Source organism: Protomyctophum parallelum, assembly GCF_964188405.1.
Source record: "Protomyctophum parallelum genome assembly, chromosome: 16".
NCBI lineage: Eukaryota > Metazoa > Chordata > Actinopteri > Myctophiformes > Myctophidae > Protomyctophum > Protomyctophum parallelum.
In genome coordinates this window covers 2,962,169-2,989,126 of record NC_139711.1, presented here as the reverse complement: position 1 = coordinate 2,989,126, position 26,958 = coordinate 2,962,169, and the positions used below count along the sequence as shown (strand labels likewise).

The 26,958-nt window shown below is 43.6% G+C and overlaps 1 protein-coding gene across 2 annotated transcripts; it reads left to right on the top strand.

The window, feature by feature from the left end:
* Positions 1-24,460, top strand: apool (apolipoprotein O-like). 2 transcript variants are annotated; one of them, XM_083785211.1, is made up of 12 exons: positions 1-63; positions 3,086-3,184; positions 3,677-3,808; positions 5,788-5,842; positions 12,434-12,532; positions 14,590-14,681; positions 15,580-15,672; positions 18,467-18,656; positions 19,320-19,454; positions 19,957-20,076; positions 21,134-22,393; positions 22,740-24,460. In XM_083785211.1, exons 1-12 carry the CDS (start codon positions 52-54, stop codon positions 22,829-22,831), a joined length of 2,379 nt encoding a protein of 792 aa, XP_083641337.1. In that variant the 5' UTR covers positions 1-51; the 3' UTR covers positions 22,832-24,460. The 2 variants fall into 2 exon arrangements, with proteins under 2 accessions (XP_083641337.1, XP_083641336.1); XM_083785210.1 differs by having other exon boundaries at positions 21,131-22,393.
* The last annotated feature ends 2,498 nt before the right edge of the window (positions 24,461-26,958 follow it).

Here is a 26,958-nt window from a genome sequence, read left to right as displayed (position 1 = left end):
CCGCGACGCAAGAAAGAAGAAAGAAGAAGAGGAGGAGGAGGAAGGGCTGTCATGGCGGCCAAGGTGAATGTTTTGACATCTTATTCATCTAAAGGTTCGCTTGTGTTCCGTATAAAACGAAATAGGAGTCGTGTTTAAAGCCTAAGTGGCTTTGGAGCTTATATTGGTTATGGTACTCAGTGGGTGCTGTGTATTAATCGGACTGACCGGTGTGTGTGTGTGTGTGTGTGATGTGTGTGTGTGTGTGTGTGTGTGTATGGTGTAGGATGGGCTGTGACGTTAAAACTAAATACACGTGTTTGTTCTTCTTGCAGTTTAAGTAACGTGCACCAACCCACATCGTCTTGCTGGACGTTTTCAACCGCTTTCACACGTTTTAAATAGGTTATTTAGTCGTTTGTTTTCCCGTTAGAACACATTGTCCCAAAACGGCAACAGAAACCTAAATGACTAGTTTATTTATAATGTACCCCTCCCAACTGTACACACTTTCCCCTTTTTCTCTTAAGTAGTTTTTCTTATGTTGTGACACTTGCTTTGGCAATTTAGCAATTTAAACGCGTGTTTTCTTATGCCGTAGAGTACAGCTCCTTTGAATATTCTGAAATAAGTTCTAATGATGGATAGGGACAGGGCTGTGCCAGCTGTCAACATATAGCGTGTCAGAATTCAGATTCAGATTTTGGTGGGTGTGGTCGGGTTAGCCACGCCCCCTTCAAGCCACACCCCCATGACCCACATCCAACATAATATACAAATATACAGGCAGGATTTTGAATTGAAAGTAAAATGACTTTTCTATTAGTCAACATTGCAAAATAATTTATAAACATTACAATATTTGTTACCAGAGAGGCTAACATAAACTTTAGTAGTGCAGTCACAGATTTGATCAATTAACTGTAATACAGTGCAAGTAATAATAATAATAATAATACATTTTATTTATAAGGCGCCTTTCAGGGCACTCAAGGTCGCCGTACAGGTTAAAAACAGTACAAAAACACAGTTAAAGGCACAGCTTTAATAAGTGCATTCTTTTTCTGATTTAATTATTTTTTATATTTTCTGATTGTTAAATTACATTTTTGTTTGTGTTACTCACTGGTGTGACTCACTCAACTCAAAATGTATTTATATAGAGCACATTTTAAAATGACTGAAGCCATTGATTGATTGATTGATTGATTGAAATATTTATTAACAGTTTGTAGAATTACAGTACATTTTAAGCACAAACTCAATACAAAGACTGTTACCTGTGAGTGGACGACCCAATTAAGCATTACACTTGTTTACAACAGGGTCCACATTGTTCAATTCATCAAAACATTTAGAGACATACAAATAGACACTTCTATGTAGTTAAAGAACAGAACAGGAATTCATCATATAGGAAGCAAAAAGGGAAAGGATACATATAAAGTGAGGGGAAAAGGGGGGGGGGGGGGGAGATTGAAGTATTTATTAACAGTTTGGAGAATTACAGTACATTTCAAGCACAACTCAATACAAAAACTGTTAACTGTGGATGACACCATAAAGCATTTCACTTGTTTACAATAGGGTCCACCCTTTTCAATTCATCAGAACATGTAGAGACGCCAACCAATGGCGAAGTAAAATATACGACAAATACAACAGCATACAACTTATATATGCACAGGAGTAAAAGGTGGAATCTATGGCCTTGGGTGCCAGATTTAGCTGTGCTCAAAAGCTAGCGAAAAGAAATACTGTATGTCTTCAATAATGATTTAACATCTTCTATGGACTGGAAGCTCTAATGTTAAGTAGCAGTATATTCCAGAGCCTCTGGAAAGCCGCAGCGAAGACTCGGATCACCTTGTTTTCAAGTCAAGGAGTCAAGGACCCCTAAATTAATATTTGGCTGTGGACCCCCATCTGAAAATATTTTATGCCAAATGTCCTCAATATGGTCTGTGAGGAAAGGGAGCCCATTTCTAGCTTTAAAAGCAAACATTAAAAGCTTGCCTTAAAGCGGACCAGAAGCCAATGAAGCGAGGCCAGAACAGGAGTAATGTGATCACATGCAGCTGGAAGAAACTAGATCTTACCACAATTGTCAATTACAATTTCACTATGACAGTGTGGGTGAAGTGCTCCTTTCACTTTAGGATGGAATGCAGTGCAAATCAAGATTTCTTTTTATAAATCTTCACACCATTTTCTGCTCCCAAATATTTATTTTATTGAAGTGGTTTTTGGCTGTTTGTTCAGCTTCCTCTACCAATGGAATGCAGTGCAACACATAACTTGGCTGAGGTTTTTTTGTTCCGTGATTGGCTATTATTATTATATTTTTTCTTTTATCCCACGATTTTGTAACCCATTTTTCACCCCTGTGTCAATTATCTAATGTGATCCTGGGCTCTACACAACCTCCGCCAACCTGGGGAGAGCAACGGACTCATGCTTCCTTCATGCATGAGTGTTCAAGTCACTCCTTTACACCTGACAGGGGGGAGTTTCCCTGGTTGGACGTAGCGTGTGGAAGGAACACGTTATTCCAACCAGTTCCTTTCCCCTCCCAGAGATTAAAATAGGGTGCATTTTGCATTCCAAAACCCAGTTTATAGACTAGTTAAGGGATGCAATACAACAATGACCTCTGCATCCATGGGATGTACTACTGTACTCATTTTGTATTCTAGTTTATTTTGCTAGCTTAGTAGCTTTAGTTATAATAATCATTTCTTCTGTTTTCTACATGAATATAATCACATTATAACCATATCAAATTAAATGGGAGTTAAATGCTGCAATTTGTAAAAATGGCAAACTATGACTCTTAACGTTGGGGGACTCATAAAATGTCCCTGGGACTCATCTAAAAGACCATCCCTGCATCCTGGGACTCATTACATTGAAAACCTATTTACGTCACTGCCCTCCATCAGGCGCCCCGGCTGGCCAGGGGGAGGCAGTTTAGAGACCAGGATTACTGCATGTTTTTTGTGAGGGTACCTACCCTATAGGGCAGGCAATTATTTTTATGAACTTCAAATAATAATAAAAAGCTTATGTGTTTTCTAATTATTATTCTGTACCATCCATGATGCAGGTGGTGATGGTGGCCGTCCCGACGGTTTTGGGCATCGCCTCCATCCGCGTCTACAGAGTCAGCGCGCCTCCAACGGAGGGACTGATCGACCAAGAAACGGTTAGACCTTTCACAGTTATTACAAAATTTGCTGAATTATTTGACATAATCGCAATTATTTGGCATGATCGTCAGATTATGGTTTCCATTCATTTCGATGTCTTTAAAGACTTTTCATAATATAATTTACAAAAAAAAAAGAAACTCCAAAAATAGCTGAAATCACAGATCTACAAGCTCACAACACACCGTTGTTAGCTTGTTGATCTGTCATTTCAGCTATTTTTTAGATTTTCTTTTAGGCTATTTTCAAAAATGTTCGGAAAAGTAGTTACATTATTTATTTTGATTGGTACCGGACATTGTCAGTCATTTCTTTGTACATTAAGTTATTTGTTATATCTGCCTTGTGCATTTTCTATGTATTGTATTATTTCCCATCTATTCTGTGCTCATAAGTCACTATGGATAAGAGTACCAGAAAACCATGCCCACTGCTATGCCCTATACTAGGGCTTAAAATGGCTGACCACCTCTGTATTTTCTCCACAGTTGTCCATCTACAATGCACTGCCACAGTCCACTGGTCAGTTTCAGTTTGTTGCAGAGAAGCCCGGAGCTCTTCAGAATGGCTTCGGTTACACGAGAGAGACCGTAGTAGTGCCCTGTGTCCAGGCTGTTACGGTAATGATCCGTTTCTGTGGTGGTTGTAATAATACAACTTGGCTTCACTTTATTTTCAAGTTTAGAGGTGTAAAAGAATATTCTTTTTTGTAGAAGAAATTATTTGTAGTGCACGCTACCCATTAATTACAGTTACACATTTTATATAGGAATAAATAAATATAAATATCAAATACCCATAAGTGCACTAAAGACAAACCTTGTCTGTGTCTTGTACAAATAAAATAACAGCTACAGCTATCAGATATTCATCAGATTTATGGCAAACTAAGAGATGGTACCAATATATTGGGATCATGAACAGCAAGCGTTATGCTGTGTGTGATGAATGTGTTGTCTTTGTATTTTTCTATTGTTTTCCCCTTGGTTTGTGTAACTGTAAAACATGTACATTCACATAGTGAGTGCAGTGCGAGCTCGCTTTAGGATTTTAACAATTCTGATTCCTTATCAATTCCCTTTAAAACTCCTATAGGTGGCAACTTCTAAATCGACCCTGACCGGTCTGTATGAGAGTGTACAAATGGACACTGATGGTCCTTGATAACGGCAAGAAAGCCACTGGTATTGTAATTGCATAGCAGACATTAAGTCCACAGACCAGCTCTGATAAACCTGGTTCCTAACTTCCTGGAAAAAGGTTTCAAATGTGATGGAACCAATTCCATTGGTTCACCAATGTTTGGGATCCCAACCCTAGACCTCGCATATCCAAGCAAGGACGCAAAAGCTCCATAAGAGATCTATTAAATGATCTCTGTCATAGCATACAGTAGATGTAGATTGTTGCGAACGCAATGAGCACTAACTATGAGACCCTGCAGATCATGTCTGTGTGTGTGTGTCTGTCTGTCTGTCCCGCTGTGACACCACCCGCCCGCCACCAGAGGGCGCAGCTGTAACACACACACACACACACAAACACACACACACACACACACACACACAGTAGAAAACTTAAAAACATTACTAACTAAAAAGAAAAAAAAGTACGTAATTTATTCTAATTGTTGTTATTGCAATTTACGAGCTGCGTTAGCTTCCCGCGTTTGCGCGTCTTACTTGTAGATCATAAGATAGCAGCCCCACACAGGGGAGTTGCCAGTTAAGCAGCAGCTGCATTATTCGCACAAAGAACCCAATCAGTTATCGGCTAGATAAAACTGATTTAAAAATTACATTTTTTTTTTAAACATTTATTTTACATCTGAGTGGTGTAGGCCCTTGTGTGTGTGTGTGTGTGTGTGTGTGTGTGTGTGTGTGTTGATAGTGATGTGCGTGTGTGTGTGTGTGTGTGTGTGTGCGTGTGTGTGTGTGTGTGTGCGTGTGCGTGTGCGTGTGCGTGTGCGTGTGCGTGTGCGTGTGCGTGTGCGTGTGCGTGTGCGTGTGTGTGTGTGTGTGTGTTGATAGTGATGTGTGTCTATGCCTAAGGTTGCTGATGAGGTTGGACTGAGTTAACCCAGCCAACCCACCATGCGTCACCGAAATCTAATTCCACCCACCTCGGCTGGGTGATTATTTAGCTGAACTGAACTGAACTCATGCATTCTATCCCCTTGTTCAATTCCTTCTCCTCGTTCTGTTGATTCCGTCACTCTGTGGCATTCTGTGAGCGTTGTATCTCTTCACATCCATCTGTCCTTTTCATGTGGTCACAGAGCACAGTTTCTATTGAAGCCCATTTCTGCCACCGAATAAAGCCATTTAAAAAGGTGTGATATTTGAGGTTTTTTTTTCCTCTTTTTTTGGAAGAAGTCTTCCAAGTATGTGATGCAAGTCACGATTCCCACACAATGGGAGGGCGACGTGTCTACCCCGTACGTTTGTGCACATGGCAGACGGCCAGGGAGTCAGACAGGAAGAGGCTATATTATGGTCTGGCTTCCAGATGGGTGATCCGCTGTCGAGCCCTGAGGCTCAGAGATGTGACATCTTAGACTTGTTCCATCCCTGTGTGATGTTTGTTGTGTTCTCTGCAGGGCGCCTGTGTCTCCGTGAAGAATGGAGGTTTACACGTTTACCACGCTGGAGAAGGTGAGTCGACACTAAATAACTAACGAGGCTGTTTAACCCATTTTGACCTGACGTAAAAAAAAAAGAAAAGAAAAAAAAGTCTCCTGAAAGAATATATATTCAAAGATTTGTGCCGCATTTTTACGATTTTTCACCGAGTGGCGCGCTATGAGCTTGTAGATCTGCTATTTTTCAATAGCTAAAGTATAACGTAATGCTTAAAACACCAAAAGGGGTAACCGCCCAAAATGGGTTAATATATATATACATATATATATATATATATATCCTTGCTAAATTATTATATATATATAATTATTTAGCATTTATATGGTTATGAGAAACATTTAAACACGGTACAAAACAAATGGAAACCTTATGGAATTACACCCCCCAGGATAAAAAGAAGATGGAAAGATTATAAGAAATAACTTTCAGTTGAACTTGACAGATGTTTCTGAAGATAGTATTATCTGATACTATACACAATGTTCCGGTAGGCAGTTAGAAAAACATACTATACACATGTTATCCATAGACGGTTAATTCTATTAAAGGAAAAGTCTTGAACAAAGTCTGTGAAAGGCCTCCAGTATTAAAGCTAAGTTTTTGCTGACTTTACATCAGGTTTTTACATAAATTACAAAAATTAACTCTGTAGCAAACACAAGGCTTATGATATTAGCACCTTTGATAATCTTTGCAAATCCAGCAATCTCAGCTCCTGATTTATTTTATATAAACTTTTAATCCTGACTTGATTACGTCCGTAAAAAACATAGCATATAGCCTTATTTAATTTGAATATGAACTTTGAAAAGTAAAATGTTGCCCTCCAAGATGATTTGAGTATAGACTAATAGGGGATTCACACTGAGACGGACTGAATCCGTTTCATTGGAACCGTTTCCGAATACGGTTGCCTGGTCCCCGATGGCCATGATTCACATTGCCCGAGATTCAACAGCGCACCCGGGTACACTTGCATAACACACTTTAATCCTCCTGATGACGGTGTGCTTGATGGCTGGCGCGCACGGACACTGACCCTCAACTGTGCGACATTGTCTCAAATAAATCCAGACACACTGAATTGCATTGCCTCTTTGGCTTTTTGCCGTTCTACTACTTCACTGTCAGCCTGCCTGCTATTCACTGTGTCAGTCAGTTCTGTGCTCCAGTGTATTAGTTTGCTATGGATTCTACTTTAGCATTATTATTATTTTGTTTTACTTTGGAAACTGTGCCAAGCAAAGCCCAAGAGCCACGTGTAGTCCGCAGAATAAGATCAGCGCGGTGCTCCGTGTATAAGCAGATTCAACAGGAGAAGGGCGGCGTTGGGAAATGCGCTGGTGTTACGCATCGTGCAGAGGCTGTGTTTTTTTTTGTTGACGCTTGGCTCGTCGACTGCATGCATTCACATTGGAACGATCCGTATCTGAATACACTTCAACGGTCCAGAGACCCTCCCCCCATGCGGTCCCGGGGACGGTTGGGCGATCCGCTCCCGGGAACGGTACGCATCATTCACACTACCACAACATCTGCCAAGTGGTCCCGAGTGCGCACCCGGGACCATAGTGTGAATCCCCTATTAGAAGTCTCCTGTTGGAGACATTATCCAGCACTCAAAAAGTTGCGCCATGATTTGGAGAACGAAATTGGAGAACTTTGCCTAGGCCATAAATTCTTGGCCAGCCTGTACAAGAGTGCATTAACTCAACCCCTAAGGCAAATGTGATTTATTTAAAGCAAATTAGTTTTTCTTCCAACAGCCGCTGAGGATTGAGTCTACTCTTAAATGTCCTTCACATCGGACTCAATACATTTAATCAATATTTGTTTTACCTAGTTGGTGCTTTGGTCCAGAATGAGTTAAAGTGCAATTGTTCCAGTTTTTCATGTGTCTATGAGGTGATAGTACTTCATTAGACACCCTGGATTCGTTATGTGCAATGGTGTGCCCTTTGTATTTAGGGTTTCTTCGTGGAGGCTGAACCCTTGACAGTCAAACGGGCCAATGAAATAAACACTGATAGTGTGACATATAACTATCTCGCATGCACCTACTCACCTCCCCCTCATTATATATCAATTTTAAATACGTGTTTAACAAGTAAGACGCGCAAACGCGGGAAGCGAACGCAGCTCGTGTGTGTGTGTGTGTGTGTGTGTGTGTGTGTGTGTGTGTGTGTGTGTGTGTGTGTGTGTGTGTGTGTGTGTGTGTGTGTGTGTGTGTGTGTGTGTGTGTGTGTGTGTGTGTGTGTGTGTGTGTGTGTGTGTGTGCTACAGCTGCGCCCTGTGTGTGTGTGTGTGTGTGTGTGCTACAGCTGCGCCCTCTGGTGGCGGGCGGGTGGTGTCACAGCGGGACAGACACACAGACAGACACACAGACATGAGCAGCAGGGTCTCATAGTAAGTGGCTCACTGCGTTCGCAATAAGAATGTTGAACATGGCGTCGCTGGCGGCAGGGTGCTCTTGAGTGTACAAAACTGTGTGACAGCTGTCGGTCATTTGATTTTGACACATTACCAGCTGACAGCAGGTGTGATCAATGGCTGAATAAAGCAATATTACACGAGTGGGTGTTCTTTACCGTCATTAATGCACGCCTGCGGTGCCGTAGGAACTCGCCAGAAAGCAGCAGCACCGGACCGCGGGTGAACAACATATATCGGTTTGACTGCACGTCGTATTGCCTCGTCTTGTCTGTGACGCCTCCGATCCTTTAGCCGCGGGGATTATTTTCTCTCCTCTTAACAGCACGTCTGAACATCGTATGGAAATCGTAACGGTAGTCGCAGTAACCCACAGGTGTCTGTTGTTACGACGGCGTGAACAAATGAATGGATGCTGTCGCACTTTGATCACAAAACCAAGACACAGAGGCAGTGCTACTGGGTATTTGTAGCCTTGAGTTATTTAGAAGTGAGTTGACAACTCCCCGTCGCCGGGGTTTATCCCATTCTGACCTGAGATCAGATTCATACGAGGTTTCCGCCGGACACACACTGGTCTGATGAACCCATTCTGACCTGAGATCAGATTCTAAAAATGTCAGTCGCTCTTCGATTTTTCAAAAATAGCAGACCTACAAGCTCGTATCGCGCCACTCGGTGGCGCGATATGAGCTTGTAGATCTGCTATTTTTAAATAGCTAAAGCATAACATGATGCTGACACCAAAATGGGTGCCCGGTCAGAATGGGTTATTCACAGTGAGGGAATGCGGTGTGTCTTACCGCCAGGCGCCCGATAGCGTGTGCACACCTAGAGAGACCAGACCTTGACTGGGAGGGGGGGCTGCGATATTTATAGGCTGTAGGTGAGAGACGCAGGTGGGAAGCAATCACTCTGATAGAGGATGACAGCCGGTACGTACCGCCCCTCTGCGTCCGAGAGGTTGACGCGGTGCCTCCACCTCCCTGTCTGTCTCTCCCCGGCGTGGAGGTGCCTACCTGGCCGGCGGTCCCTTAGCGAGACACCACAATGCGTTGAAGAAAACTCTTTAATCGGGTTTGTTATGCTGCTCTGTGTGGAATTCAACGTGCACAAGCGGTGCTGGTCGTGACCGTGCATCGCCGCTTACCATGGAGTTGTTTGATCGGTGGATGAGCCTTCGTATTAATTCAACACAGTGTGCCAAATAACTAAACGTTTCAAGCGGTTGTTTCAGCCCGTCAATGTGTTTTTTTTTTCAGCCCGCCGGGACTTTAGATTACCGCAACTGCCTTCAGATTTTTCAGAAGATGTTCAGATGGTACTAATTTGACATTAAACCTACCTTTGACAAAAACACCCACTGATGTGGGCCGGACCAACTCGAAACATCTCAGCCAGGATCAGCGCTAGCAGCTAGGGTAGGCTACATAACATAAAGCATATAGTTTGTCATTAACCCATTCTGACCGGGCACCCATTTTGGTGTTGGCATCATGTCGTGCTTTAGCTATTGAAAAATAGCAGATCTACAAGCTCATATCGCGCCACCGAGTGGCGCGATACGAGCTTGTAGGTCTGCTATTTTTTTTAAATCGAAGAGCGACTGACATTTTTAGAATCTGATCTCAGGTCAGAATGGGTTCATCAGACCAGTGTGTGTCCGGCGGAAACCTCGTATGAATCTGATCTCAGGTCAGAATGGGTTAATCATCATCATACTATAATTCAGCAAATGTCTGTCTGTCTGTCAGAAACAAACACTTATCTCCTCATTGCCTGCACCAATCACTCCCACTTTTCACAGAGGCATTGACCATATGAATATGGAGGTCTTAACGGAGCCCTTCTTTCGATTTGACACATTAATGATTAATAATGAATTTATTAGTGAATTGGGCGCAGTACCCCCTGCGGCAGTACCCCCTGCGGCCACCAAGGGAGGGGGGGGGGGGCAAATATCTCACAACGGGTAAGGGCTAGTAATAATAACAGACGAATTATCTGTGGCTGCATGTGGGCACGCACTGGGCAGAAGTGTAATATTAAGGGAGGAGGACAATGGTGGAGATTAATTAATGTTAATGCACATTAATATGAGAGCATAGTTAGATGTTTTACTTTTATGTGTATACTGTAATATACTAGCTTACATTTCCAAGTAAGGGGATGTAGACTATGGAAATTATAAATAGCCTAGTTAAATGTGAATGTCAGGTTGAAGGAATACACAGTAAAAAATTGTGCAGTGATGCTAAATTAATGATGTCCCTGATGTAATGGATAGTCATTGTCTTGCAAGCAATTATAGCGTTTGCAACTAATCCCGATTCCTATTTAGGAATTACCCGTCTGTCCAGAGCTGTGTTGCTGTGCAGTAGGTACAGACAATTAGATGGGCTGTAAGGACTGTGGGTACCCTGTAGACTAGAGGGAACTTTGCATATAAGAAGCAAATGTGTCCACGGTCCGATTGAATAAAATGTATCCAGCTGTTTCAGACATCTGTGATAGATGCAACATATCCCAGGGTACGCTGGGTCACACATTCTGGGCCTGCCCAAAGATTATTCCATTTTGGAAAAAAATATATTTTCATAGTACAGCAGAGTATACAGTGTCAATATTGCTCCGGCTGCTCTGCTTGGTTGCTCCGACGCCTCTCTCGGGTTAGGTTGTTAGCCATACGCTATACAACAGACGCTCATGCTCTGCACTCTTAATAGCCAAAATAATTATTTTAACTGAGTGGAAGACTCCAATTGTACCTTGCTTCACTAATAGGGGATTCACACTATGGTCCCGGGTGCGCACTTGGGACCACTTGGCAGATGTTGTGGTAGTGTGAATGATGCGTACCGTTCCCGGGAGCGGATCGCCCAACCGTCCCCGGGACCGCATGGGGGGAGGGTCTCTGGACCGTTGAAGTGTATTCAGATACGGATCGTTCCAATGTGAATGCATGCAGTCGACAAGCCAAGTGTCAACAAAAAAAAACACAGCCTCTGCACGATGCGTAACACCAGCGCATTTCTCAACGCCGCCCTTCTCCTGTTGAATCTGCTTATACGCGCAGCACCGCGCTGATCTTATTCTGCGGACTACACGTGGGTCTTGGGCTTTGCTTGGCACAGTTTCCAAAGTAAAACAAAATAATAATAATGCTAAAGTAGAATCCATAGCAAACTAATACACTGGAGCACAGAACTGACTGACACAGTGAATAGCAGGCAGGCTGACAAGTAGTATAACGGCAAAAAGCCAAAGAGGCAATGCAATTCAGTGTGTCTGAGACAATGTCGCACAGTTGATGGTCAGTGTCCGTGCGCGCCAGCCATCAAGCACACCGTCATCAGGAGGATTAAAGTGTGTTATGCAAGTGTACCCGGGTGCGCTGTTGAATCTCGGGCAATGTGAATCATGGCCATCGGGGACCAGGCAACCGTATTCGAAAACGGTTCCAATGAAACGGATTCAGTCTGTCTCAGTGTGAATCCCCTATAAATGGCTTAACGGATTTGTATCATTGGTACACCTGGAGAGGCTGCGGTGCAACGGGCTGGACAGTTTGGCAGCATTTGATTACAAATATTACGGCTCATCTTGACGTGTCACTGCATGTTATCTTGTGCCCCGGCCTAAGTCCCTAAAACACCTACATTACCCCTTACATTATGCACAGGTGTGGTTTGAGCGTTACAATGATTAAACCAATCACTGCCATTGCCTTTAAGAGCTCCACTATCCATTTAACATTATGCCCAGTGATTTACACACTATGGCCCATGGCCATGGAAGAGCGACACACGTTGCTGCCTTGAAATATAGCCTATTATTTATATTTGATACAGAGGATACAGACACACGTCCACCCGCAAATATAGGAGTCGGCAAAATGAATAGTGGGTTGTGTGGCCGCAAGAGTGGAAGCTCCTAAATGCGTAATTCACGGAAAATGTTTATTACTTACTTGCGGATAAAGCATGTCATAAGATGGAGCCCTAAATCTCTTCCCCGATCTACGAGCTCACAACGCGTGGCAACGCTACTGCTATTGTGTCCAGTGTTCTCTCCAGAATAGGGACGCTAGGGGTCATGCAGTTAATGGTATTTCTATCTACTATCTTTATGATCTCTCTCTCTCTCTCTCTCTCTCTCTCTCTCTCCCCCCAGATGTGTATCATTTCCTAAAAGACCCTCCTTCTGGCTTTGTGCCCAGAGTGGGGTGTATTGCCATGGCCGGCCTGCTGGGGGCATTCCTAGCACGGAAAGGTAACCACACTCCCACTCATTATAACAATGTTTTAACCCATTCTGACCGGGCACCCATTTTGGTGTTAGCATCATGTTATAATTTAGCTATTTAAAAATAGCAGATCTACAAGCTCATATCGCGCCACCGAGTGGCGCGATACGAGCTTGTAGGTCTGCTATTTTTGAAAAATCGAAGAGCGACTGACATTTTTAGAATCTGATCTCAGGTCAGAATGGGTTCGTCTAGACCAGCGTGTGTCCGGCGGAAACCTCGTATGAATCTGATCTCGGGTCAGAATGGGTTAAATCTACGTTGAGCTATACTTACAGTATTCATGCGTGACCCTCGACAACACGCCAGCTTGAACATAACGGTCCATGAGGATTTGGGGATGTGCTAGTCACAATGTCCGTAATGGTTACAGTCATATTCATTTTGTAATGCATGAATGGTGCATAAACGTGACCTCAGAGAATGAGACTCACCTGTGTTTTGTGGGAGTGGCACACAGCGGGGAGGGAGTGACTTAATCTGAGGGGAATGGATAAAAGTGATGAAGCCTGTGTGAAAACTGTATACGGACCTGACGAAGATCTATCGAGATCGAAACGTTGTCGTTTAATTCAATAAAGTAATTCTTTACCAAAATAATGGTGCCTCCCTTGCATAAATGTAACCTAACAACAGTTACAGATTGTATTAAAAAGTATTTGAACATGAAGGATGAACTGATATAAAAAAAAATTAATATAGCCTAACCAGCATCACCTTGTATATTAATTTGATACTTTACAATTCACAAATTTGCGGCTGCATGCATAATGCTTTCTCAACTAATACCCTAATCCTAATGCATAATCAGATTATTAGAACATTGAACATGTTTTCTTCAGAATATCGAACGATCAAAGCCAATTAATCAAAAATATAGGCTACTCACAGGTTATGGGGACATATTGTAGGTAATTATTCAGTGGTGCAGAACAGCTTCGGGGAAGTTGATTAAGCTTTTGCAGAGATCTTGTACAGTCTCCTCATAGAGCTCTTCAATTCAGGTGTATCTGTCTTTGTGATTAACATTATGGTTTAACTTGCAAGTGACATGACCTCTTAGTCCCCAGTGATCTACAGCCGTAAAGTCTGTTGGATGTTTCATCTTCAAACGTGTGTGTAACTGTATATTGTCGTTGAATCGTAGTAGTACAGCTTTGCACCTATTGACTATAGTGATAATTAGTAGTGGCCGGTCAGGATATCCGAAGGAATTATATTTTCTGGTATTATTCAATAAAATAATGGTCAAAACCGGCTATTTGCCGGTCTGATGCGACTGCTGATTGTGATGGCATTAGTTTCTTTTCTGGTTTTAAACACGCTATTTTGAAATAACATTTCAACATTGTGATGCACTTTCCTGATAAGTTTGCGAGGGCTCAGGGCTGCCAGACTGTGAAATGACGGAGTGCATGAGGGCTCTCTCGCAGACTTATGAACCCTATAGTTTACTGATTCTGGGGGAAACATTCAGCAAAAATAGATCTACTAGCTCGCAATGCATTGCGATGCAACATTTTTTCAATTGTTTTGTAAGGTATATCAATATCTGTAGATATTAACCACTTAAACCCAATACTACTTTTACTATTCTAGTCCCAATTCTGTTTTGACTCTACACTAAATGTGTTTGCCAAAAATAGCCGATCTATAAACTCAATTGCATCACACCTCGTTCCATCGGCTGGAAGACACCCAATGATGTTAACCAAACAATGATTGTGATTCTATATGGCATGTTTACATTCCGCACGCCATATGCATTCCTGTACCATAACGTTGACTATCAAAAGAAAGTAAAGATAGCGGTATAGCTCAACCCTGTGGTATGCATGACATAACGGTGGTAATGTGGTTATGAAAGCTCAAGCCCCACTAGGCTTTTTCACTAAGAAAATCAGTAATTGTCTGTGAGTGACACCACTAGTTTTATTGATGTATTCAATAAATCAGGCTTTATTTTATGTTGGGCTATATTTTAACACCTCATTCCGACAATTGATGTTGATGTTGTGTGCAGGTTCTCGCCTTCAGAGAGTGGCTGCTTCTCTGGGCATGGCGAGTGTTGGCGCCGCTCTGTGCTACCCGGCCCAAACTGTTGCTGTAGTAAAGGTAACGGTAGTCTCTGGACCATACTGACCAACACTTGGCTCAGACCCCATACTGAGTGACAATATGCATAAAGCTAATTAATTTGGGGTTAGAATGCTAGGGAGTGGCAATTGCCAGCCCCCCCCCCCCCCCCCCCCGGACCCCGAATGACACCCCCTGCCAGAGCACTGCTCCTTTTCATTCTACCCAAACATTCAGGGACTAATGCCCAATTTGTAACAAAATGAACAGCTCTGCAAACATGCAATGTGATCTAGTGTGCAGGCAATAACTTTTTGTAGGTATAAATTGAGCTTTAAAGGTATATTCAGTGATTTCACTTAATTCAAATATCACTTATTTTTTTGTTTTGTTGTGATAATCCTCCCTACTATAGAGTGTGCTGACCATATAAGGAGTTCCTCCCTGTCCCCAGTTAACCCCTGGGGGTCAAAAAACCTTAGGTTTAGTTTTTGACTCTCTATCCTGATTGGACGAAAGGCTGGGTCCCACAGCCAAAAACGAAACCTAAGGTTTTTTTTAGTAAAATCACTGAATATACCTTTAAAACCCATTCTGACCTGAGATCAGATTCAAAAAATGTCTTCTACATCCTGACAGTTTTCTGAAAAAGCTATGTTTCTATGTCAGTCTTTCTTCGATTTTTCAAAATAGCAGACCTATAAGCTCGTAGCGCGCCACTCGGTGGCGCGCTATGAGCTTGTAGATCTGCTATTTTTCAATAGCTAAAGCATAGCATAATGCTAACACCAAAACGGGTTCCCGCCCCAAAATGGGTTAAGAGCACACCAGCCTTTTTGACAACTCTCTCATAGGAGTTGTTTTCTATACGGTTTCTGTTATTGAGTTATAATGCCCTGTTCATGGTTGTTATTGAAGTCCGATGCCTCCTCCACAGGTGACGAGTAAGAAGATCTATTCTGCAGGCGAGTGGAGTGGCTCTACTGTGTCCTCTCTGTTCAAGTCCAAACCAAAGGAACTTCCACCTCAGGTAAACCAACCAACATCCTTAAAACCACTACACCCCACCCCCCACTAATAATATAACTTCCACGCAACTTTATTTTGCAGCTCATACCACTGATCGGCACGTTACATCACCCAGTAGTTAAACATTGAGAGTCCTCCCTCCCAAAATAGATGGAACTGACTGCACGCGCGCGCGCGCACACACACACACACACACACACCAGTTTGTGCTTCTCTCTCACACTCGCACACATCCTTCCATCATCGAGACTCTAAATTAGCATGGGTCCCCTGGGGTTAGTTTAATACCTTTTTCTTTTTAATAATATTCTTCCCTGATGTGGAATGCGCAGTATTTTTTATCTTGAAATTCTATCCTTGCCTTGGAAAATGATAATTAAATGTAATCCGATGCTGCACCGAGTATTACCAAAACATTTCCAGCCAAGGGTCAAGGTTTGTCTTGTGACATGCACTTACTGTTTAATACAGCTGTGGTAACATTACAGGCTGTGACATTGTTCTACTTGTAGCCTCCTCAACAGCTAATAAAACATCATAGATTTTACAGTTGTCATATCATCTGCATAATTTAGTAGCAAGATTGGTTGGCGGATAATGTTCGTTTGGCGGCCCCCCAAAAAATGTTATTTCTTTCTAAAAGCGAAGGGTCTTGATTTAAGTCTGATTAAGTCAAACGCAAATATGTTAACACAATCAGCGCCGGGATTCCTTCAAAATAGAAGCTCGGGGTGCCTGGAAGATATTGATGATATGGATGCTTTTACTCTGTAAAGCCCCCCCCCCCCCCTCCCCTTCCGGAAAAAAAACTTTTTTCAATAAAATCGCTCGATGATCACTCGCGTTCATATTTTGAACGAGAGGCAGGTCAGAAATGAAGAGCTTAGTATTAGGGATGCTCCGATCACGTTTTTTGGGGCCGATCCCGATCACCGATCTTTTTTTTTAAGATCGGCCGATTCCGATTCCGATCCCGATCTTTTTAAATATTTTTATTAATATTTTTATTAATATATATATATTTTTTTTTTTTTTTTTTACTTATAAAAAAATCTGGCAACCCGCGCCCCTCGGTCATTTTCCGCTAACCTGAGCGGGGCTCCCTAGCCTGCTGGAGGGGCTCCCTTCATCCCATGCACCCTCGAGAGAGAGAAAGAAAAGGGAAAAAAATGCAGCCTTGAGCCTACCAATGTAACGTTGTGGTCTTGTGGAGCTGCTTGATCACCTCCTCCTCCTCCTGTCCTTAAATTGCCAATACCAATAAATCCACACTAAAGTAGTGTGTATACTTCCACAGCCTAATCAATCTGTCAATCTTTGTCAACTCAGCATGTGTTGACAACTTGTGGCGGAACAACATTGGGCCGGGCCGGGGGGTGAGACAGCACGACCGGGCCTCACCGAACCTGACTCCCCCCCCCCCCCCCCCCTCCCAACGGGAAAAATATATAATTTACGCAAACAGTTGCTGCTAATTTGAGCAGGCGTGCATGAACGAGAGAGGAGTTATGTGTGTGACAGTGTGAGGAGCTCATCACAGTCACAGATGGAGGGAAAGTGTTATATTTTGACTATTATTTATGCTACATATTATTGATCGCGTCTGTGTCTGTGACATTGCGCAGCAGTGCACACACGAGAGAGAGAGAGAGAGAGAGAGAGAGAGAGAGAGAGAGAGAGAGAGAGAGACGTAGAGAGAGAGAGGTGCTGCGTTGTTTTGTGTCTCCAGCAGAGTTTGTAGTGTCTCCATCTCTCTCTGGAAGAGGTTGACCATGAACTCTTTCACCGAGCTGAGGCGCTCCAACACAAACAAATCTGACGCTAAGCTCCAAACACCGTGTAAAAAATAAATAGGCTACTCATCTTTGTGTTCTGTTTCACCGTATTGCTGAGTGACGCACACAGGGAAAAGCAACAAGGGGTTTAGAAGCGAAAAAGTCCGTTGTGGAGAAAAGGAAGTCCACACAAGTTCTCACAGAGTGATTAGCCTATGAGCGACAGCCATGGTGCTGCCACTTTTGGAGCGTGGCTGAGGATGTCTGTTGGAGAGAGTGTGAGACAGACTCCACGGTGCTTGTACAGTCCAGCGCAGTACATTCTCATCAGACATGATATTTTGCTAAAGTGTAGGCTATTATAGGCTATATAAGCTCTGTATCTGGTTAATTGCGGGATTCGCGGGGACCCGCTGGGTGAAGACGTGAGTGCTCTCTCGCTCTGTCTCTCTTTTCTCTCTCTCTCCCTGGGGTGTGTGGGGGGGAGATTTTAGTTGCGCTGCCTTCGACAGCGCTATATTTCTCCAGTAGCGGTGCCGAACCGAGAAAGTGAAACATTATTTTGGATGTAAAACTGCGCAGATTTTTGCTTTGTTGATCGGTTTCGCGGATCGGTGGATTTTGCACGGCCGATCCGATACGATCGATCGGTGATCGGCCACGATCGATCGGCCACCGATTGATCGGAGCATCCCTACTTAGTATATCCATCTGATCAAAACGGAGAGCTCCTTAGATTAGGAGATACGAGGGATTCTTTCTGCAGTGGTAAACAGGGAAATGACCGGGACTGCGGATGAACGTAGAGCGAAGAGTATGGTGGCCTTGGAGGCCAACTAAAATAAGACATTCAGAATATTCTTCTCATTTGATATTGAAAATACGCTAGGATGTGTCAGGTACACACGTGTACACACGCTAGGACGTGTACACAGTTACACACGCATTTGGATGAACCGTCGATATGTGATAATTTGACATTTTCCAGGTCTACTTGACGACGCTTTCTTTTCCAATCAGCCAGAAGATGTGCCAAAGTCTCCAGTCGTGGTGGAGTCTCCCGCTCCAGAGGTCCCTCCAGCAGAGGGCGCCCCTTCCTCTGACACAGAAACGCTGGTTGAGTCCGCAGCGGCAGAGCCACTTCCTGTGGGTGAAGAACCAGCAGCCCCCGTCGTAACAGAGGAACCTTCACCAGCTGATCAGAGCCTAGGTGTGTGTGTGTGTGTGTGTGTGTTTGCTCTCTCTCTCCAGTCTCCGTCTGTCCTCTCACTTAGGGTACTACTTAGGGACATAAATTGCACAGAGCAAGCAGTTCATTTAATCCAGCTGTTTTTATACATGCACAAGAACTGTAACGACACGTAGCTCTCAAGTGATTCTTTTTTTTTAAATAAATATAATAAAAAATTATTTTATACATAAAAAAAAATAATAATCTAAGAAATTCCATAAATAAATAAAAATATATAAATAATTAATAAGTAGTGAAAATAACCGATCTACAAGTTTGCGCTCTTGTAGATCTGTTCTTTCCACTAGTTTGGGTTCCCCCGGGGCGAACGTTCCTACAGCATGATGGACTGTTTAACCCATTCTGACCTGAGATCAGATTCATACGAGGTTTCCGCCGGACACACGCTGGTCTGATGAACCCATTCTGACCTGAGATCAGATTCTAAAAATGTCAGTCGTTCTTCGATTTTTCAAAAATAGCAGACCTACAAGCTCGTATCGCGCCACTCGGTGGCGCGATATGAGCTTGTAGATCTGCTATTTTTAAATAGCTAAAGCATAACATGATGCTGACACCAAAATGGGTGCCCGGTCAGAATGGGTTAAACCCTGTTGGGTCTCTCTCCATTGCGGTGTCCAGGCACTGTGGTAGAAGGTGTTCCAGCAGAGCCTGCTTCTGAGGCTCCAGAGCTCCAGACCTCTCCCACAGCGGTGGAGACGCCTCCAGCCGAGTCCATCGGCGCTGCTTCTCAGGAACCTCCAGGACCTGCTTCAAGTAAATCTAAATATTGATTGATCTCTTGCTTCCCAATGCACATTATTATTCCCCTCGGTTAAGTCACACTTTGGTACAGTTTATTTATTTTACAGTCGGTTGTAATTTACAGTGTTTAGTCGTTTACATTTTTGGCACAGGCGTCTTTAACAGCGGACATACTGTATATTCCACACAAGGTTAATACATGTTTAAGGGAAGATTGCGGTTTCCATGCTGCTGTCATGGAAATGTTGTTTAATGTGTCCGTCTGACACATTAAACACCCCATAGACAGGCCATAGAGCATTCTCTACTCGGGTAGAGCGTGGTTTGATGAAGATCAAGGTGGTTAAGTATGAAACCAGCTCTGCAGTAAAGTCCTCTGTGTTCATTTAAATCCAGATAGTGTATATAAGTGGATAAACTACTCACACACTACCTCTCTCATGATGTACTGCCTTACCTCTTAGCTCCCACTGACCCCGTTGCTGCCGTTTTTCTCCTCTTCTGCTCCTTCCAGCCGAAGAATCTGCACCTGCTGCCGAGGAACCGCCTGAAGAACTCCTCACACCTACCTCCTCCGTGGTGGAGGAGTCATCACCTCCACCAGAACTCTCCGCTGCACAGAGCACTTCCACAGGTGCTATAAATATTGCTTTTCTTCTCTGTCTCGCGCACGCACGCACGCGCACATTTTGGCAGTGGTGGACTTTTAACTAAGTACATTTTCTGAAGTACTGTACAATTCAGAGGCACTTTGAGTATTTCCATTTTTTGCTACTTTATTCTTCTACTCCCATTTCAGAGAAAATATAATAGGCCGACGTGAAAAGGGTGGGATTTATTCCTCGGCCTTGTAAGAATGTGCGAAAATACTTTTGCGTAAATTGCATGCTGCGTTCATGATTTGACGCGACGGACCAATCCTGCAAACATCGGACAGATCCGTGTTGTTCACATGACTATAGAGATAGTGTGTATGGAATGGATCAAATATGTAGGAGTAATATTTAACCCATTCTGACCTGAGATCAGATTCATACGAGGTTTCCGCCGGACACACGCTGGTCTGATGAACCCATTCTGACCTGAGATCAGATTCTAAAAATGTCAGTCGTTCTTCGATTTTTTTCAAAAATAGCAGACCTACAAGCTCGTATCGCGCCACTCGGTGGCGCGATATGAGCTTGTAGATCTGCTATTTTTCAATAGCTAAAGCATAACATGATGCTGACACCAAAATGGGTGCCCGGACAGAATGGGTTAAGAAAATCACACTTGTGTGAAGTGAGGGGCGCTTTTATCATACAATGTATGACATACGTCAGCCAATCAAATCGTCACATTCCATGGTACAAACACACACACAAAGCTGTGCATAGGATGGGCTAGCGCCTGTCAATGTGTTTTGACAAAAATCTGCCTCATGGTTGCGCTATACCAAGCCATTCTGGAAGATTTGAGGCAGAGGTTCGGAATTGGCATCCAGGGAGATGCCGGAGATTAGCTGGTAACAGACGGACAGACGGGGTGCAAAACATACTCTCTCCATGCCTTCGGCGATTCTGAAATGGGCATTCTGCATAATGAGGGCATTTACTTTAGCTAACTAGTATAAGATCTGTGTTACACCACTGCATTTTGGATCCTCTTGTTGTGCTTAACCACTGTGTTGTATCTTGTCTTGTGTCTAGAAGCTGTGGTAGAATCTGTCCCTGCTGCCGAGGAACCTGCATCTAGCCCCGAGCAGACGGTTACAACTGAGTCCATCGTTGCATCTCAGGAATCCACCCCCATACCAGTATCTGCTGAAGCCAGCCCAGAAGCAGTGGTTGAAGCTGGACCAGAAGCAGTGGTTGAAGCTGTCTCTGAAGCAGTGGTAGAAGCTGTCTCTGAAGCTGTACCAGAAGCAGTGGTAGAAGCTGTGTCTGAAGCTGAACCAGAAGCAGTGGTTGAAGCTGTTTCTGAAGCTGGACCAGAAGCAGTGGTTGAAGCTGTTTCTGAAGCTGGACCAGAAGCAGTGGTTGAAGCTGTCTCTGAAGCTGGACCAGAAGCAGTGGTTGAAGCTGTACCAGAAGCAGTGGTTGAAGCTGTCTCTGAAGCTGGACCAGAAGCAGTGGTTGAAGCTGTACCAGAAGCAGTGGTTGAAGCTGTACCAGAAGCAGTGGTTGAAGCTGTACCAGAAGCTGGACCAGAAGCAGTGGTTGAAGCTGTACCAGAAGCAGTGGTTGAAGCTGTTTCTGAAGCTGGACCAGAAGCAGTGGTTGAAGCTGTACCAGAAGCAGTGGTTGAAGCTGTACCAGAAGCAGTGGTTGAAGCTGTACCAGAAGCTGGACCAGAAGCAGTGGTTGAAGCTGTACCAGAAGCAGTGGTTGAAGCTGTTTCTGAAGCTGGACCAGAAGCAGTGCTAGAAGCTGTGTCTGAAGCTGAACCAGAAGCAGTGGTAGAAGCTGTACCAGAAGCAGTGGTTGAAGCTGTTTCTGAAGCTGGACCAGAAGCAGTGCTAGAAGCTGTGTCTGAAGCTGAACCAGAAGCAGTGGTAGAAGCTGTGTCTGAAGCTGGACCTGAAGCAGTGCTAGAAGCTGTGTCTGAAGCTGGACCTGAAGCAGTGCTAGAAGCTGTACCAGAAGCAGTGGTAGAAGCTGTGTCTGAAGCTGAACCAGAGGCAGTGCTAGAAGCTGTACCAGAAGCAGTGGTAGAAGCTGTGTCTGAAGCTGGACCAGAAGCAGTGGTTGAAGCTGTGTCTGAAGCTGAACCAGAAGCAGTGTTTGAAGCTGTTTCTGAAGCCGGACCAGAAGCAGTGGTTGAAGCTGTGTCTGAAGCTGTACCAGAAGCAGTGGTTGAAGCTGTTTCTGAAGCTGGACCAGCAGTTTTTGAAGCGTCAGCAGTGACTGAACCCCCACCAGCCTCAGTGCAGACAGCTGCTACAGTAGACCTCCTTGCAGAGACTTCCGGAGGTAATATGTGAACTATATACAATCACTCACTCACTCACTCACACACAAACCCCAACAAGTAACTTGTGAATTCTTTAACCATTACACAGCCGCTACTACTAAAAACTCATAAATAGTCTGGATTTTTGGTGGTTAGGTGACCACCAAACTACAACATGACGTCACGAGCCGCGGTGAAGAGCGAAACCACCGCCACCGCTCCAGCCCTTCTCTCTGTTTTTACTCACCACCGCTCAACGTTATTTCAGCTCTGGTGGTCAGCTCACCACCGCCGGAGCGGTGGTCACCTCACCACCGAAAATCCAGACTATGAATAGGCCTTAACCCTTGCCCTCTCGTCCACCAGGGGGAGCTGGTGCTCAGGACGACCCAGCTATGATGGACTTCGGCCAGTCCAGCCATGAAGACGACGACCTGTACAGCACACGCACAAGCTGAGAGTCACCAGAACAATAGACTCGCGTGGCCAGACCGTTTTCCCTCATACCATTTTCAAATGCTTCTGCTGATGCAGCCTGCAGCACAGAAGCGATGTGATTTAAAGGGGAAAGCGGACGTGAACCTCCTCCCCACTTCTGTTTTGTCTTTACAGACCTATATCCTAAATATGAATCAAAACAATCAAAGCATATATATATACTGTAGCTTGCTCATTAGCAGAAATGAAAATTCAAAAATAAAATGTAAAGATAAAGATAATTCATTTAAAAATGACAAACTGATAATTCTGATTTCGGGAGGTGTAGTTCCAGACGGAGCATTCGGAGATTGTGGAATAGTTTATCTGGTTTACGCGAGACTAGTACAGACTACCAAAACAACAACAATGCTGTCACTCATTCAGACCAAGTGTTTACATTCTGAAATAAAAGAACAGTTAAGTAATGTGAATAGAAGCTTTGCTTGTTAACCCCTTTTTGACCTGGGAACGATTCTGCAAATGTCTTCAAAATCCTGACTGTTTTCTTGAAAAAGCTATGTTTTTCCATGTCAGTCATTCTCAAACACTTTCATGTCACCTTTCACGATTCTTAAAAAATGGCAGACCTACAAGCTCGTAGCTATGAGCGTGTAGATCTGCTAATTTTCAATAGCTAAAGTATAACATAATGCTTACCGTAGTTAAAACACCAAAAGGGGTTCCCGCCCAAAATGGGTTAAAGAATCTTTGAACCAACATTTCCAATGCCGTTTCCTTTTCTAAATCTGTTTCTTACCTCATAAATGGTCCAAGTCTAATGCATACTTAAGCCAAATTCCAATACCCCAAATCTCGGCCACTCGCTCACTCACACTTGCTCACTCCAGCATGGTGGTGTTATGGTGAAATTGGTGACCTGCTGAAATATGTGAAAATCTTGCAGACATCACATAATGTCAGTGTCCGAATGAAAATCGTTGCAGTTTGTTCATTAGCAAAGTTCAACCTAGGGGTATTCAGGCCACATATTTAAAGACCTCCATGTAGTTGTGTGAAGTCCACAAGATGGTAACATATTTCGGCAGGTCACCAATTTCACCATACTTTGCCATGCTGTAGTGAACGAGTGGGAGTGAGCGAGTGGCTGAGATTTTGGGTATTGGAATTTGGCTTGTGAGAGACGAGTAGACGGCTCGGTTTGTACTTGGCAGAGTGCAGGACAGAATGCTAGACAATACAAGCATATGCTGTACATTTGAAACTGTTAAAAATACTTTGAAACTGGAATACCTGTTTTGGATTTTTAACAAGCTCAGTTGTTTACAAGCAACAACCATCATACGACAGACGGACAGAGTATACAATAATGCTTAAGTGTACTGTAAGTGTTTTACAACAGATGGCAAAGTTGTTTATTGTTCTCCTTGTTGCTGTCTGTTAAATATAATAATTGCCTCTTGTGCTCATTACTGCATGGTGTTGTATTAATTTATTTGCTTTAGCCTGCTGTGTTGGCAGACTGTACACATGCTTGTACCAGTGATCGTCATGGTAAAAACCATACCAGTGAAGTTTAGTCAAACACCTTCCTGTCCACAAATGTTGCTTTGGGTAAATAAATAAGGCGTATATATTTTTCACACAAATGCTTGTGAGTTTTGTTTTTAATTGTTTTTCCAGAAGCACCCAGACAGTTTACTGATATGAAAAGGAAGCGATAAACGAGCTTTGGTTTCATGAGCCGCCCCTGGTTGAAGTTAACCTGACTCTGCCAGATGGGGGCGGTATTGGGTAACCATGTTCCCCAACACAGCAACCATCTGGGATCTCTCAGGGAGTTGAGCTAAAACCTAACCGCTCAACCGCTCCGTGGTCGAACCAATCAGCGTGAGCTAAGGGCGGGATATGTGCGAAACCGGATGTGACGCTATATAGAAGTGGCTGTAAGGGCTGTTGTGTCGTTTTTTCACTAGTCAACATGGCTGCTACCATGACCGGTATGACGATAGATGCTAGCTCCACTGGTAGTGAAAGAACTGGGGACGAAGCCGAAGCCTATATTGATAGTCGTGTCTCCTTTGACTGCCCTCGTAGCAGATCAAATCAAAGAGGCTACGAATCTGGGACTCTATCCTGGGCAACTCGCAGATAATGCAGCACACGCCGACATCCTCGACGGCCGATGTCAGCTGGTCTTTGGTATCGTGGTTACGGAACGATAAATGGCGTGATATGCTTTCCTCACAAGTGTATCGTGAAAACCTACTGGGCATTGTCGTCGATGAAGTTCACGTCGCATACAAATGGTAAGCTAAACACCGTTAAATGGCTGTATAGTGTAATTGTTACACTACACACTACACTGTAATGTTAAATTGTAAAACAAAACAGAGCAGCGTGTTTATAAATACGGCTACAGTAGTTCCAAGATGAAGTGTTGTAACATTTATTTATGTTTTATTTAGGTCAAACATTCTATTATAAACAATAACACACACACAAACAGACCAAATGTTAAACAGATCTTACTGTTACTGTATTGCTGTAATGCAACTATGCGCGTTACTATTGCTGCTACCTAGACTCAATTTAGGATGTCTTTCTTTCAACCAGGGGGCTGGGAGCAAACGGGAAGCCAGCCTTCAGAGAAGCCTTTTCCAGGCTGAATGAACTAAGATCCCTAGTCAAAGAAGGTGAGTTTTTAAACACAGTAATGCTACATGATTAAATACATGATTAATTAATATCAATCCAGAAAAGGGGCATTGATTGTGTTTGGAAGGGGGGCTGCATTGTGCTGCTACCTGAGGGGGGGGGGGGGGGGGGTTTTGGGGGGGCTGTTTCTTTTGTGTGTGCATTGGGCTGGCATCCCCCTATTTTTAAGGTTAGGGGGAGGGGTGTGTTGTGCTGGCAACTTGGGGAGGATAACCCCCCCTCTATAGCCTGATTAGGGGGACGGGTGTGTACACTACAGGAGCAGATCATAGAAGTTGGTGCTGTCCAATTGTTATTTGTCATTTAAAGAAAATACATTATGACATATAGAAACGTCAGTCTTTAGCTGAAGCTACCCGATAACATAAATAACCTAATTGCGAACGCAGTGAGCCACTTACTATGACAGCAAGGGCTGAATGTCTGTGTGTGTGTGTGTGTGTGTGTGTGTGTGTGTGTGTGTGTGTGTGTGTGTGTGTGTGTGTGTGTGTGTGTGTGTGTGTGTGTGTGTGTGTGTCACGCTGTTACACCACCCGCCCGCCACCAGAGGGCGCAGCTGTAGCACACACACACACACACACACACACACACACACACACACACACACACACACACACACACACACAGGGCGCAGCTGTAGCACACACACACACACACACACACACACACACACACACACGAGCTGCGTTCGCTTCCCGCGTTTGCGCGTCTTACTTGTTATTTTAAGTGTAGCCTACAGTTCTTCATTAATGCTTGTTTGCTGATACATGTGCACTTATTGTCTTTCAGGTTTACCTGTGTTAGGGTGGCCACCTGCAAGACCTCAGAAAGGAGGACACGTTTGCGGGGCTCGCTCCCCCGACCCCCCTCCCAGATCCCCCCCCCCCCCCCATATAGCCTATTAATATTATTACTACTACTGTTGCACCTGATTTTCACCACCATCATCTCCAGCATTATGTCCACAGAGAACATATATTTGCTAATTAAATTAACCTTTTTAAATTATAGGGTACCACAAAGGCCATTCATTTTATAATCAATTTATTTTATTTCATGTTTAGATATGTTTTATGTTTAATCTCTTTCTTGTGGTTTTTTTATACAGTTTTATGGTCATCGGTGTGGGACATAGAATGAAGCCAGTAGCCTATATGTTCACACAGCCTCCCTTTCTTTATGATGTCGAGTTCCTTGCTCCATTGCTCATTAAATGTAGTTTTTCATTTCGGCATATTTGGTTTGTTTATCTCTGCATTAACTATACTAAAGTGATTGTGAGAGCACAACAAACATACCGACCATCCCACTGGCAGTGTTGCCAGGTTTTGGAAGAGAACCAAGCAACCATGTCTATGAAAACAAGCCCAAAAGAAGCCTGACTAGGCTTAGTAGCCTATTATATAAAACAAGCCCAAAGTCGCTTATA